We start from the raw sequence: 16,457 nt of genomic DNA, 5'->3' as shown, positions 1-16,457 counted from the left end.
CAGAGGAACTGTTCCTAATGTGGAATCCAGTTTTGCATGAAATCTCTCCTCAAATTCAGGCTCTGTTGTTCCTTTCCCAATGGAAAAGTCACTCAGAATGAATGTTGGTGATCTGTTTGGTAGCTGTTTGTACCAGAAGAGATAAGCATTTGCAGCGCTCATGAGGGTATAATTACACAATAAAGTCACTTGATTTCCCTCAGCAGAAGTCTTTTCTCTTGAAGGCTGATCAACACTGTCCTGTCCCCAGCACACTGGAAGAGATGGGACATAAATTAACAATCATCTACAGACACTCAAATAAATAAAGTATAATGATGAAAGACTGTTCTTACCTAAATCATGTGCCGCGAAGAACAGAGCAATAATCACCCATTTTGTCATTGTTGAAGAGAGTGAGAGAAAAACAACTAATGTGAGTCTCTCCTTATGGTGAATCTCTCTTTAGTAGCTTCTCTTGATTATTTTCAGCAGCTGCACGAGAATTTAAGGGATGCTTCCCCCTGCTGGTGAATTTAGTGTATTAACCACCTCGTTTTTGAGTTTATTTTTAACCTTTTAAATAATTTTTGATAATTTAATTATATAAACCATGGAATGCAATGTCCTATGACTGGTTGTGTAAAATAATATTGCATATAGGGTTCATCCTTATATAAGATTGGAGGAATGATACATTCTTCTTAATACATTTTCTGAGTATTAACATGACATATTTTCATGCTGCCAGCATCTAAATCATGTTTATTAATATATATTTGTTATTTAATTTTAAAATATGTCTGTTATATTGTTTGTATTGTATGTCCACATCTATTATGGCTAATGATTTTGCATAATAATGATCCATAAAATGCAACGAATCAATTAATCAGAAGTAAAATGACATTTATTGGATTGATCAGACTTTTTTCAGGCAGACTCAAGCAGAGGAGATATCAGATGATAATTTAATGTTTAATCACATTTATTAAGCTGTGATGTATAAAGTCATGTGGGATGATCTAGTATGTTATTTGTCTGTTATTTTGATCCCTTTCCATTTTTCTTTCAACTGCCTTCATAACTTGAATAAAATGTCATTTGTAACCACACACAGGTGTTTCCACTGGTGTAATTATATTATGTGAATTATAGATTGTGGGTTTGATGTGGCTTGAGATCAAAGTGAAAAGTAAATTTGAGTTTTTGTACAGCTTCACATAGACTTTGTATCACTGGGCTCCACAGAGCACAATAATAGAGAGCTGAATCTGACAGAGTCACACTGTTAATAATGAGTTCAGTGGATGTTTGAGATGTAGTCGACTGAAAGCGAGGATCAGAGGGGTTCCCAGTATTACTCCATGAACGAGCGTCTTTCCACATTAAATACTGAGGTTCACTATTAGGATACTGTCTGTACCAGTAAAGTGTAACTTGATTGCTGTCTGTTTCATATGAGCAACTGAGGGTCACAGTCTCGTCTTCCTTCTTTATAACAGTTTCTTTATTTGGCCAAATCTTGTCTGCAGTCATCACACCTAAAACAAAGAAATAAGAAAGTTACTGAGTCAAGTTGCACACAATCATTTCTTTCGATTGTTTTTCTAAATCACTATGAATGAATAAAATGAATCATTTTGTACCCGAAGTCAGAAGTAAAATCAGAAACAGGTGTTTTTCCATGTTTTCTACAGATCTGTTCATGTTCTCTGTGCTCCGATGCTAATGCTTTAGTTCAGAGCTCACAGAAGAGGCGTGTCTTCAGTGTCTTCATCTTTGGTTCAGATGCAGGTGATTGGTTGGAAGTGACAGTTTCGAACACAAACACAAGAGCCTTGAAAGAAAGAAATCAGAAAGTGTGTGATGGGGACCTATATGTGCTGGTTAAAAACCCAAATACACCAACACATTCTGGATCATATAGAACTGCACTCTGTTAAAATTAAAGAGATAAAAATAATGAAAACTATTTAAATACTGTAGATCTGCTCTGCTTGAGTAGAACTTCACAAAGAGCACATTATTTATTGTTTATTACTGATAGGATTCTCACTTCATGAAATATGATTTTATAATATGTTTCTAATGGTTTAGTGTTGCTTTGACAAAGTTGGAGAGTTTTTATTTATTTTGTATGTTTTTGTGTGAGTGTTGAGTGTGTTTGAGTCACAGTGGGCCTCAGAGCACAGTAGTACACAGCAGAGTCAGACACACACACATCCTGGATCATCAGGGGAACTGATCTTGATGTGGAGTCCAATGTTGCAGAAAATCTCTTCTTAAAATCAGGCTCTGTAGTTCCTCCACCAAATGTATATTTATTCAGAATAAATGTTGGTGATTTGTTTGGTAGCTGTTTGTACCAGAAGAGATACACATCTGCATTTGAAGCTTTGGTAGTGTAATTACACGTCAAAGTAATTCGATCCTCTTCATTTGCAGTCATTTCTCTTGAAGGCTGTTCAACTCTGTCTTGCCCCCAGCACACTGAAAAATAGATTTAACTATTACTCATTTACATATATTAATTAACTCACATATAAACTAAAATAATAAAGTGTAAATTATGTTCTTTCTTACCAAAATTCTGTGCTGTGAGGAAAAGAGTACTAATCACCCATTTTTCCATTGCTGAGATAAAGATATTAATATTTTAACATGTATTCTGTCTCTCTGTCTTAGATCTGACTGAAGCTCTCTGTTTCATCTGTGCTTCTCTTCTCTAGATATTTTAAGTCTTCAAGTCCTCACATGACTCGAGTCTCTTTGAGGAATGCTGCCTCCCTGTGGTGAATTTGTGTATTTCTAACATTTTTAACCAAAGTGACTTACAAATATGAAATAAAATCAGAAGCAGTAAACCAAAGCAGTAACACAATACACCTATCATGCAGAACCTGATTTAACCAAGTGCAACATGTTCCTGGATCAACATTCCAATCAACCAATCAGATTTGAGGGTTTACAGTTTATGCCACGTTTAGGCTTGGAATTAGGGTTAGTTGCTTCTACATCAGCGTTATTCATCTATCATTTCCCTCTGGTTTTAGGCATTAGGGGTTAGGGTTAGGGTAGGGATAGGGTTACATTTTCAGACAGGAATGTTGTTCCAGGATCAACCAAATATGTTGACACAGAAACAGGTCTAACTCAGCACTAATATATATATATATATATATATATATATATATATAGTTATTGTATGAGTGTTGAGTGTGTTTGAGTCACAGTGGGCCTCAGAGCACAGTAGTACACAGCAGAGTCAGACACACACACATCCTGGATCATCAGGGGAACTGATCTTGATGTGGAGTCCAATGTTGCAGAAAATCTGTCTCTAAATTCATCCTCAGTAGTTCCTTTACCAACTGTAAATTTACTCAGAATGAATGTCGGTGATTTGTTTGGTAGCTGTTTGTACCAGAAGAGATATGCATTTGTATAAATGGTAGAATAATTGCACAGGAGAGTAACTTGATCTTGTTCATTCGCAGTCATTTCTCTGTAAGGCTGTTCAACTCTGTCTTGTCCCCAGCACACTGAAAAATATATATAAAACTATTTATAATTTACGTACATTGTGTACTGTAACTAAAACAGATACTGAAGTGTAATTGATTGTCTTTCTTACCAAAGTCCCGTGTTATGAAGAAAAGAGTAATAATAATCAGTTTTTGCATTGCTGAGATGAAGAGATTATTTTAAAATATATTCAATGAATGTGTCTCTGTTTCTTTACTGAAGCTCTCTGTTTCCTCTCTGCTGCTCTTCTCTTGATATTTCAAGTCTTCAAGTAGCTCTAGGTCCTCAAATAGCACACCATTGATGACACTTTTAAGTGATGCTGCCCCCCAGTGGTGAAATTCTGTATTTCTAACACATGACCACATTACGTTTACATTTTGTATTGGTGGACACACAGAGGACACACTTTTTGATCTAAAGCCTCAGGGCCAGATTTACTAACAGCTTGCATCAGTGCGAAAACCTGTTAAAAATGGTCAGGATTTACTAAAGACATGCAGTGAAAAATTAGCGAAGAAAAGGCATGGAGAGTTATTTTTACGGCTGACCTCAGTCAGTGCATATGTATTTGTAGGAGTTTCTTTCACTTTCAGATGCAAAATTTAGGTGGGGAGAGTATTTCAATAAATCACGCAACATGATTTACTAAGGTTTGCAGTTGTCAATTTACTGGCATTTGCACTTTTATTTAATGCTGAAAAAAGCATGTCTCAACCCAGTTTGTGCTTGAAATGGCTGCGTCTGTGTTCTTTAATTTGTGCATTGGTAATAAATCACCCGCAAAACTTTTCACTCCCATCTGCACTCTTATAGGATTGGAGTCACATGATAATTAACTCTGTTTAGTAAATAATTGCCTTTACCATCCAGAAACTTTTCAGAGTCATGCTGGTTCCAATCAGCTGAGGAAATACAGTAAAATGAAACAAAACAGCAGGTGTCACAGTTAAAACAGAACAAGCCACAGGTCTTCATCAACACTGAAACCAACTATTAGTTTCTTTATTATCAGTAATAAGTAATAATAATAATCTCGTACATTACCATACACAGGTGTTGCATAAAATATTGTGGGTAGCATGTGTATGTTCAAAGTGAAAAAAAAAAAAAATGAATTTGAGTTTTTGTACAGCTTCACATAGACTTTGTATCACTGGGCTCCAACTCTTAGATCACAATAATAGAGAGCTGAATCTGACAGAGTTACATCATCATTAATGAGGTTATTGGTTGATCGGGATATCGACACCTGAAACATTAAATACTGAAGTTCTCTGTTTGGATACTGCCTGTACCAGTAAAGTCTGACATAACTGCTGCTTGTGTCACATGAGCATCTCAGTGTCACAGACTCTCCTTCTCTAATGATGAGATTTGAACCCATATTTGGCCAAATCAGGTCCTCAGCTATCACACCTGCAAACATGAACAAAGAAATGTGTTACAAACATGTGAGATCATGCATACAATATACATTGATACACATTACATTTGAATAATCCATATCACTATACTGTAGTGGAAAAAACGTGTGGTTGCTTACCATAGGACATAATTAAAATCAAACTTAGATGTTTCTCCATGTTTAAAAGCTGATATGAGTTTGTTAGTGCTCTCAGCGCTCTGTTCTGCAGTTTCTCACAGTGACTCTCTGATATTCAGTCTTTGACACTAAAGAAGCTGCGCTGCATTTGTGTCTTTATCTACTCTGATGATGTGTTTCATCAGATTTGTGGAGCCCAAAAAAGTTAACAATGCTTTAAGTGAATGAATTGTTCTGATTCAAGAAACCATTCACCCAAAATGGACAATTCTACTATTATTTATTCGTTTGTTTCTATATAATATTACTAGGTTATTACTTTGATCATATTCCCTAAAAATAATGTAATTGTGGGCACCTAAAAATGTCTTTTTGGTGAACATGTGAGTCTTTAGGCTACTGACTGAGAGACATATTCATTATGAGAAACATATTCATTATGTGTAATTTATGTAACTGGTCTTTTCATTTAGGATCGTTTTAGTCTGCACATCAGCAGTGAGATCTTCTCTGACAATATATTTATTGTGCTGTCCATCATAACACATGACAGGAACTGATCTGTAGTAGAGCTTCATGTTTTTGAATGACAGTGAGGCACATGTGATCACATTGGGCTTCAGAGCGCAGAAACACACAGCAGATCCTGAATCATCAGTGGAACTGTTCCTGATGTGGAGTTCAATGTGGCAGATCACTTTGGTCATTTGTTTGGCAACTTTTTGTACCAGAAGAGACTCCGTCCTGTCCCCAGCAGTCTGGAAAATATGTTTAACTCAAACATACATTAAAGCGTATGTATAAAAAAATGCTCTTACCAAATATACAGTGTGCAGTGAAGAATAGAGCTATTATCAGCCATTCTGACATTGTGCTTTAGTTTAGTGTTGCAAAGTTACAGAAAGAGTCACATTTACTGATTTACTTTGATTCAGTATATATTGCCAATGTCTGAAATCTGACTGACTGTTTTTACCTCAGAAGGATTCTCAGGTTTTTTTCCCCCCACATAGTCACTTTTTTTTTTCGTACAACCAGAGTCTATATTAATTTAACCTAATTATTTATGTTTTTTTTTCTTTGTTCTGTTTCTACAAATTAAGTTAATTGGAATGAAAAATAAATGATCCAGTTAAATCGAATTGCAATAAATCAGAGCACATCCATGGCATTGTGGGTTATAATAAAAATATCATATTGGTTGTGAGAAGAAGGAGAATAAAATCAATAAAAACATTTAATAATAATCTTTAAAAAAAACAAAAAAACAATGATAAATATTAGCTGAAATGACCTGAATTTATGTAGTCTGTGAATGTCAAAATTGCTCACAAACTTGTTTATATTTTGTGAATATTTCACTTCTATTGCTACCTCTTTTTTAACATATACTGTATATCTGGATAAAATTTCTTATTACACTCACATGCAGGTGTTTCCACTTTTTTTTTTTTTTTTTTTTTAAATTTCTGTGTATAATAGATTGTGGTTTGGATGTGGTTCAGTTTCAAAGAGTAAAATGAATTTGAGTTTTTGTACAGCTTCACATAGACTTTGTATCACTGGGCTCCAACTCTTAGAGCACAATAATAGAGAGCTGAATCTGACAGAGTCACACTGTTAATAATGAGTTCAGTGGATGTTTGAGATGTAGTCGACTGAAAGCGAGGATCAGAAGGGCTCCCAGTATCAGTATATGTACGAGCATCTTTCCACATTAAATACTGAGGTTCACTATTAGGATACTCTCTGTACCAGTAAAGTGTAACATAATTGCTGCTTGTCTCATATGAGCAGCTCAATGTCACAGACTCTCCTTCCGTATGGATGAAATCTGCACCCTTATTTGGCCCAATCTGATCTGCAGCCATTATACCTGCAAACATGAACATAAACATAAAAAATGTGCATATGTTTTAAAACACATGTGGGTTTCAGTAACATTACACTTGATTATCTATTTTCCATAGCTCTGGAATCAAGTGATATTTTACCTGAAGTCATGATTAAAATCAGAACTAAGTGTCTGTCCATGTTCACTAAGTCAGATCAGTTGTGTTGATGCTCTGAGTTTCTGCAGTTACTCAGGAGGAACTGAATCATAAAGTCACTCAGAAACTTCCTGCTCTCTGTTGAGATGATGCTGTTCAGTTTACAATTGAGCAAAAACATCAATGTAATATAGAAACAAAACCTTCAAAAATATTTGAAGAGTAAAAACTGTTCAAAAATATTTGCAAAAACTGATAAAAACGAACAGACTCATTTTTATTGTATAGACAAATAAATGAACGAACGAACGAGCGAACGAACGAGTGAACAAGAGCTGTAAATGAGATATCTGTTATTTTGTAAATAGAAAAGGAGGAGCTAATGATCCTGTAATGAGGCTTGATAATATGAATATGTGGTGCATATCGCCATCTTATGGTTACCAAAAAGCATTATAAACCGAGAATCAAGATTAATTTTAGTAGTTTCCTCCAAAAAAAAGTCTGCATTTTGTTTCTTTTCTCCTTGTATATTTTAATTTGTTCTATTCTTTATAAATGCTTCTAGCAGTTACACTGTGAAACTCACCTTTCATTACAGCACATATAATACCTTTAATGTTGGGTTTGTACAAAGTTATTATATCTCATTATAAATGTGTCTTTTTGTTTCATCAGACTTTTGTTCTGTGTCTGAATTGGCAGTTTGGGAATGTGATTATTTCTATTGTTATGTGCTTCAATCTGTTTAGTAGAAGGCATAATTGTATGCCTTTTCAGTTGTGTCAGGTTTTTGTACAGTGTTACAGTGTTTCCTGTGACTGTGGGCCTCAGAGCACAGTAATACAGAGCAGAGTCTGATACTGCAGCAGAGGAGATCTCCAGATACACAGAGTTTTCTTTGACTTTAGTGACTTTGGCAGTGAATCTGGAATCTACATCAGACTCCTTAGCGTCTTTTGCACTGTCTGAGATGAGCACAAGGAATTCAGGAGCTGATCCGGGATACTGACGGTACCATTGAAGAGTAAATGCAGACGAATAACTGCAGGATAATTTAACACTTGAACCCTCGACAGTGAACTCCTCTGTTTTGGTTGGTTTAATTTCATTTCCATGTGTTGCATCTGCAAAAGTATCAAATGTTTTATTAACTTGTTTAAATTGAATTTATTTTAGATGTATCAGCATAAAATGCAATATACAAAATACACTTTATACATATTCTGACTGCTCAGAATAGTTACTGTAAATGCAAAACACAAAACACTTCATTACTTACATGCAAAAGCAGAAAGCAGAATGACAGATTGGAGCATCATTGTGTTTGTTCCTTATGATCTGTCTGAAGTTTAACAATATCTCACCAGATATCAATGTTTTAAACCCTCCCTCTTCCAGAGAGCAGATCAGTTTCATCTTCATATAGTCCACAGTGTCATCTCTATTGCTATAGTTCATAGCTCCCTCTTGTGGTTACTTACTATCTCTGTCAAATGATATAAATCATCAGATCTCAACATATAAAATATGATCTGGATTAATTGTTCATACTTTGGTTGTTATAGTATTTTAGAAACATAAACCAGATTATCATCAGATATTTTCTGTTTGGATGCATGAATTTAGGGATACAGTTCATGTTTCAGTGCTACTAACTTCATCTGGTTTTGTACAGTTCACACAGCTTTAATTAACATTTAGTCAGTGATTTATATCCTAGAGTACAGTGTGAATAAATATCATTATTAGTATCCAGAAAGATAAGCATACTTTATCATACCACTGTTGCAACTATAGTTTTCACCTTCAAATATTTATATATTATGAATTCATAATCTAACTTTAATTCAAAAAGATTTTTATGGAAGGAAATTAGTTGTACATCTTCAGTTTTGTCAGGTTTTTGTACAGTGTTCTTGTGTTTCCTGTGACTGTGGGCCTCAGAGCACAGTAATACAGAGCAGAGTCTGACACACGCAGATCCTGGATTGTCAATGGAAATGATTTTGAAGTTGTGTTGAGATTGCTGCTAAATCTATCCTCGAACTGCTTATCATTCGTACCAAATCTGCCCAGCATGTATTCTGGAAATCCATTCACTTTTTGCTGGTACCAGAAGAGATATGGTGAAACATCAGTGGATTCATATTGACAGTTGATTGTTACAGCTGCACCTTCAACAGCAGTTTGAACTCCTGGATTTTGTTCAACGCTGTCCAGAGAATCACATCCTGTAATGTATAACATCACTGATGAGGATCTCATATTCATATTAGAAGAATATTACAGCATGAATACTTACAGAATCTGACTTACCCCAGAAATATGTGATAAAGAAGACTAGAATTCTTTGCCATCACAGAAATTGTTAAAATCATTTAGATAAAATGAACTTGTTGAAATCTACAGTAGACTCTTGTTTCAGCCTCTCTTTGATAAAGTTGTACTAACACTGTCACATATCAGAGACCTGCAGGAGGAGTCTGACTGAACCACAGTTCCTCAATACTGAACGTCTCCTCCTCCTCAAGGATTCATTATGGTTATGTATTTGTCATCAATGCCAGAGAAATGTGTTTTTGTGTGAGTGTTGAGTGTGTTTGAGTCACAGTGGTGTTCAGAGCACAGTAGTACACAGCAGAGTCAGACACACACACATCCTGGATCATCAGAGGAACTGTTCCTAATGTGGAATCCAGTTTTGCATGAAATCTCTCCTTAAGTTCAGGCTCTGTCGTTCCTTTCCCAATGGAAAAGTCACTCAGAATGAATGTTGGTGATCTGTTTGGTAGCTGTTTGTACCAGAAGAGATAAGCATTTGCAGCGCTCATGAGGGTATAATTACACAATAAAGTCACTTGATTTCCCTCAGCAGAAGTCTTTTCTCTTGAAGGCTGATCAACACTGTCCTGTCCCCAGCACACTGGAAGAGATGGGACATAAATTAACAATCATTTACAGATACTCAAATAAATAAAGTGTAAATAATGAAAGACTGTTCTTACCTAAATCATGTGCCGTGAAGAACAGAGCAATAATCACCCATTTTGTCATTGTTGCTCTGAGTTGAAGAGAGTGAGAGAAAAACAACTAATGTGAGTCTCTCCTTATGGTGAATCTCTCTTTAGTAGCTTCTCTTGATCATTTTCAGCAACTGCTCGAGAATTTAAGTGATGCTTCCCCCTGGTGGTGAATGTATTGAATTAAACACCTCAGGTTTGAAGTTAATTTGTAACCTTTGAAATCATTTGTGATTTTTTTTTTATTATATAAATGATGGAGTGCAATGTCCTTTGCCTGATTGTGTAAAATGTTATTACATATAATCATCTCTGTGTATCCCAGTCAAGATGAGTAGTCAGGTGAGAGGATAATGCGATTTTTCTGTGAAATGTCTCTGTTTCTCTTAGTCATTTTAGTTTCTTCATATGGTTCAGCCATAATAATTTGAGGAATGATGAGGAATTCTTCCTAATACATTTGCTAAGCTGTACATTACACAACATTACATATTTCCATGCCATCAGCATCTAAATCAGGTTTCAATGTTATATGTCCACATTTATTATGGTTAACAGGTTTGCATATTTTTTGCATATTAATAACAATCCACAAAATGCAACATTAGCCTATGTTGTGAAATAATTCAACACTGTAACTAAAGTCAGAATCAATTAATCAGAAGTAAAATTACATTTATTGGATTGATCAGACTTTTTTCAGGCAGACTCAAGCAGAGGAGATATCAGATGATAATTTAATGTTTAATCACATTTATCAAGCTGTGATGTACTAAAGTCACGTGGGATGTTGCATATTTAATAGAATATGTATTGTTTATCTGTTATTTTGATCTCTTTTCACTTTCTTTCATTTCGCTAAACTAAATTTCCTTTGTAACCACACACAGGTGTTTCCACTGGTGTAATAATATTATGTGAATTATAGATTGTGGGTTTGATGTGGCTTGAGATCAAAGTGAAAAATGAATTTGAGTTTTTGTACAGCTTCACATAGACTTTGTATCACTGGGCTCCAACTCTTAGAGCACAATAATAGAGAGCTGAATCTGACAGAGTCACACTGTTAATAATGAGTTCAGTGGATGTTTGAGATGTAGTCGACTGAAAGCGAGGATCAGAGGGGTTCCCAGTACTACTCCATGAACGAGCCTCTTTCCACATTAAATACTGAGGCTCTCCATTAAGATACTGTCTGTACCAGTAAAGTCTAACATTACTGCTGTCTGTTTCATATGAGCAGCTGAGGGTCACAGTCTCGCCTTCCTTCTTTATAACAGTTTCTTCATTTGGCCCAATCTTGTCTGCAGTCATCACACCTAAAACAATGAAACAAAATAATTTGAGAGTCAAGTTGCACAAAATTTCACAAATCTCATTTAGATGTTTCTGACCACAGTAATAGATAAAAAATTCATATTGTACCTGAAATCAGAAATAAAATCAGAAACAGGTGTTTTTCCATGTTTACTCGGTCATATGAATTGTGTATTAATGTTCTCCGTGCTCTGAGCTGTAGCTCTGTGTTACTGTGAGTCTCTGCAGTTTCACACATAAACACGCTGGAACTTCCTGCTTTCAATGTGATGCTCCGCTTCTCATGATTTTGCTCTGCCATTGCCTAGAGGACAACTTTTGCAACTGCAAGAAATTATATATATATATATATATATATATATATTTATTTATTTAGCAGATGATTTTGCCTAAGAAAAATATGAATGAGCCAATAATATTAATAGTGCTATGATATGGGAAAATTATGTCATTATGTGAAATTATGTTGTGCCAATTAAAATGGCTTTGATAAATGTGGGATCTATAACAAACAAAACTTTTCTGTTGAATGTCTTTTTTTTTAACATCAAATAACTTGGATGTCAAATAACTCAGATCATCTGGCTCGCACCAGATGATCTAAGTTCTCTTTTAGTAGTTTCCTCCAGAGAAAATAAAGTCTGCATACTGTTTTTTTTTTTTTTTTTTTTTTTTTTTCTCATGGCACATTTTATTTTTTTATATAAATGTTGGTAGCAGTTACATCACATATAATGACTTTAATTTTGGGTTTGTACAAAGTTATTGTAATTATAAACATGGGTCTTTGAATGTGTTCCAAAAGACTTTTGTTCTGTGTCTGAATTGTCAGTTTGGAAATGTGATTCTTTCGATTGTTATGTGCTTCAGTCTGTTTAGTAGAAGGCATAATTATAGCTATGCCTTTTCAGCTGTGTCAGGTTTTTGTACAGTGTTGATGTGTTTCCTGTGACTGTGGGCCTCAGAGCACAGTAATACAGAGCAGAGTCTGATACTGCAGCAGAGGAGATCTCCAGATACACATGTTTGATCTCTTTTTGGGCTTGTTTTTCTTTTCTGGTCTTAGTAGAGAATCTGGGATCTACCTCCGATGTCTTTATCTTCGTCTCTTTCACACTCTCTATTTTAAGCACAAGAAATTGAGGAGCTGATCCAGGATACTGACGGTACCAGTATAGATAATCTGCAGATGAATAACTGCAGGATAATGTAACAGTTGAACCCTCTGCAGCAGACTCTTCAGTGCTGTCTGGTGTGATTTCATCTCCAAAACTCACACCTGAAAAGAGAAAAGTTTTGAAATTGATTACAGTGATTTGAATCAATTAATAGTTTAATTATATTAACAATTATATTCAATTTTAATGTTACTTTGTCATCGCATTTTCAATTAAATAATAAAAAAAGCTCATTTAGCATTTAAAAGAGAAAATTATTTGAAAAAAATGTATGTATATTCTCAAATTAGAAATGCACGTGTGCAAAACACACACAAATGCACTTACATGTCAAGGCAGAGAGCAGAATGACTGAATGAAGTATCATTGTACATGTGTGTGTTCACTGCAGCAGGACTGAGCTTTGTGACAGTCAAATGTAACAAGATCATCTGAGATGTTAAACTCCTCCTCTTTCACCCTGATGCCATAAAAAATCTTCACATACACAGTTTAAAACCAAGCATTACCTTTCATCTAATAAATGTGATATCTGCTCATGCATGTCAAGAAATAATCATTTTTACAGAATTTCTACTTACAGAATCTGACTTACCCCAGAAATATGTGATAAAGAAGACTACAATTCTCAGCCATCACAGAAATTGTTAAATAATACTTTAGATAAAATGAAGCTGTTGAAATCTACAGTAGACTCTTGTTTCAGCCTCTCTTTGATAAAGTTGTACTAACACTGTCACATATCAGAGACCTGCAGGAGGAGTCTGACTGAACCACAGTTCCTCAATACTGAACGTCTCCTCCTCCTTAAGGATTCTGGATGTACTTTAACAAAATTGCAGTGCTCTGATGTTTTATCATATGTTGGTTCAAGCACTGACCCCTTATTTCAATTTGATGAACTAAACTAATTCGAGACAGAGCACTTGACATTGTTATTCTACTTGGGTGTATTATTAGAAGAAGCTTCTAATACTTCTACACTTAATGTCATGTTAATGTCATTATCAACTATATATATACGTTACTTATAATCATGCTGCCAGCATCTAATGTTTTTAAAATTTATTTTTTAATTTTAAAATATGTTTTATTGTTTGATATACAGTATGGCCACATCTATTAGGATTGCATGCTTTGCATTTTAATAACAATCCACAAAATGTTATTTTGATCTCTTTTCTCTTTTTCTTTCAATTTCCCTTTATAACTTGAACTAAATGTCATTTGTAACCACACACAGGTGTTTCCACTGGTGTAATTATATTATGTGAATTATAGATTGTGGGTTTGATGTGGCTTGAGATCAAAGAGAAAAGGGAATTTGAGTTTTTGTACAGCTTCACATAGACTTTGTATCACTGGGCTCCAACTCTTAGAGCACAATAATAGAGAGCTGAATCTGACAGAGTTACTCCATTAATAATGAGTTCAGTGGATGTTTGAGATGTAGTCGACTGAAAGCGAGGATCAGAGGGTTTCCCAGTACTACTCCATGAACGAGCCTCTTTCCACATTAAATACTGAGGTTCACTATTAGGATACTGTCTGTACCAGTAAAGTCTAACATAACTGCTGTCTGTTTCATATGAGCAGCTGAGGGTCACAGTCTCGTCTTCCTTCTTTATAACGCTAGTTTCTTTATTTGGCCCAATCTTGTCTGCAGTCATCACACCTAAAAGAAAGAAATAAGAAAATTACTGAGTCAAGTTGCACACAATCATTTCTTACACTGTTTTTCTGTATCACTAGAATGAATAAAGGAAATCATTTTGTACCTGAAGTCAGAAATAAAATCAGAAACAGGTGTTTTTTCATGTTTTCTACAGATCTCTTCATGTTCTCTGTGCTCCGATGCTAATGCTTTAGTTCAGAGCTCACAGAAGAGGTGTGTCTTCAGTGTCTTCATCTTTGGTTCAGATGCAGGTGATTGGTTGGAAGTGACAGTTTTGAACACAAGAGCCTTGAAAGAAAGAAATCAGAAAGTGTGTGATGGGGACCTATATGTGCTGGTTAAAAACCCAGACACACCGGCACATACTGGATCATATAGAACTGTACTCTAAAAAGTTGAATAAATAAAAATAACAATGAAAATATTGTAGAGATGCTCTGCTTGAGTAGAACTTTGGGGTTTCACATCTTGCAGGATCATCTTGAACTTTAAATGACGTGATTCTTCATGGTTCCCCACAAAGAGCACTTTATTGCTTATTACTGATATGCTTCTCACTTCTTCTCACTGATATGTGAAATGTCATTTTATAATATGTTTCCATTTGGTTTATAGTGTTGCTTTGGCAAAGTTGGAGAGTTTTTATTTATTTTGTATGTTTTTGTGTGAGTGTTGAGTGTGTTTGAGTCACAGTGGGCCTCAGAGCACAGTAGTACACAGCAGAGTCAGACACACACACATCCTGGATCATCAGAGGAACTGATCTTGATCTTGGAGTCCAATGGAGTCCAATGTTGCAGAAAATCTCTTCTTAAAATCAGGCTCAGTAGTTCCTTCACCGACTGTGTATTTATTTAGAATGAATGTTGGTGATTTGTTTGGTAGCTGTTTGTACCAGAAGAGGTACAGATTTGTACCTCTGGCAGTATAATTACACCTTACAATAACTTGATCTCCTTCACTTGCAGTCATTTCTCTTGAAGACTGTTCAACTCTGTCCTGTCCCAAAGACACTGAAAAAAAGTATGTCATTAATGTGAATTAATTGCAGAGTAAACTTAAACATTTAATAACCTAAATGTAAGTAAACCTTATTCTGTTAAATGTACTGAAACTGAAAAAAGAGCTTACCATCATAATGTGCTGCTATGAGACACAGGGAAATCAAAGCCCGTTTGAACATAGTTGTTCTGTGCGGTAAAAGAGCAGAAAGAGCTGTGCTCTCAAAAACTCTGTGCTTCTCTTACAGAGCTCTACTTTAAATGTTTTACTCCAGTCACATGATATAATCATACATGAAGAGTGCAATGCTGACCCCTTGTGCTACAATTTGAAATTGAACTTTTGACTCAATCGATTTGACACATTTCTCCAATGAATGTAGTTGCTCTCAAAATAATTAACACAGCAATCTAAACACACACTTATGTTGGCAAAACAGTTTTCACTGCATGATGAAGATCTGCAGTTTTTTTTTTTTTTTTACACAAATAATTAATGAAAATACATGTTTTTCATGGTCTTTAATCATGTTATCTTAATTGTTCTGTAATCGTTCTTTAATGACATGTTTAGTTATATAATGATGAGTTTTTGCCTAAAAAAAATAAAAATTATAAGTGAGTAAATAAATAAATAAAAAAATGTACTGCAATCATTGAATCAATGAACTTTCTACATCTTGCCTCTCATTTACATCTGGCCAAAAAAATTTAATCAACAGCTCAGCATATATTTTCACATGCATCGTGGGGAAAAAAAGCTTTAAATGCTGGATCCATCCTTGTGCCTCAGCTTCTCCACAAGCCTCTTCCATCACTTCAACAAGACTTACTTGGTTGTAAGGGCTGTGATCATATGCCTTCCATCTCCAAGAGAAGAATATGCTGGAACAAACAGCATCCTGAAATTGGGTGATGCTCAAACCACTCTTGTACCGGTGCTGAATGGTGAAAGTGGACATTGTCCCACACAACTACACAATTTCACTCAGTTTGCTCCTGATCACCCTGCAGAAAGTGGATATCACTGAGGGAGTTTAAACAATTTAGAAGCCGTTCTGTGTTGTGTGGCCCATGACAGCGTTGTGTGCCACAACACCAGTGGATGGAGCTCTTGTTGTCCAGGGACACTGACTGTGGAACGATGCTTATATTGAGCTGAACTCTCTCTTCAGCTTCTCTCAAGGAAAGACCATAATTTATGACATGGTAAATTAGG

At 35.3% G+C, this 16,457-nt stretch overlaps 2 gene segments (V, D, J or C); both read right to left on the bottom strand.

The window, feature by feature from the left end:
• Positions 1-4,660: 4,660 nt before the first annotated feature.
• On the bottom strand, positions 4,661-8,436 carry LOC127499297 (T-cell receptor alpha chain V region RL-5-like). The segment is given in 3 exon segments: positions 4,661-4,926; positions 7,872-8,171; positions 8,327-8,436. Coding segments are annotated over 3 exon segments (606 nt in total).
• A 2,226-nt stretch (positions 8,437-10,662) lies between these two features.
• LOC127501193 (T cell receptor alpha variable 18-like) lies at positions 10,663-12,230 on the bottom strand. The segment is given in 2 exon segments: positions 10,663-11,386; positions 11,493-12,230. Coding segments are annotated over 2 exon segments (507 nt in total).
• Between the last annotated feature and the right edge of the window lie 4,227 nt (positions 12,231-16,457).

The sequence above is a fragment of the Ctenopharyngodon idella genome, chromosome 2, assembly GCF_019924925.1.
Source record: "Ctenopharyngodon idella isolate HZGC_01 chromosome 2, HZGC01, whole genome shotgun sequence".
Taxonomy (NCBI): domain Eukaryota; kingdom Metazoa; phylum Chordata; class Actinopteri; order Cypriniformes; family Xenocyprididae; genus Ctenopharyngodon; species Ctenopharyngodon idella.
The sequence above is the reverse complement of the archived record's forward strand: the minus strand, read 5'-3'. Positions and strand labels throughout refer to the sequence as shown.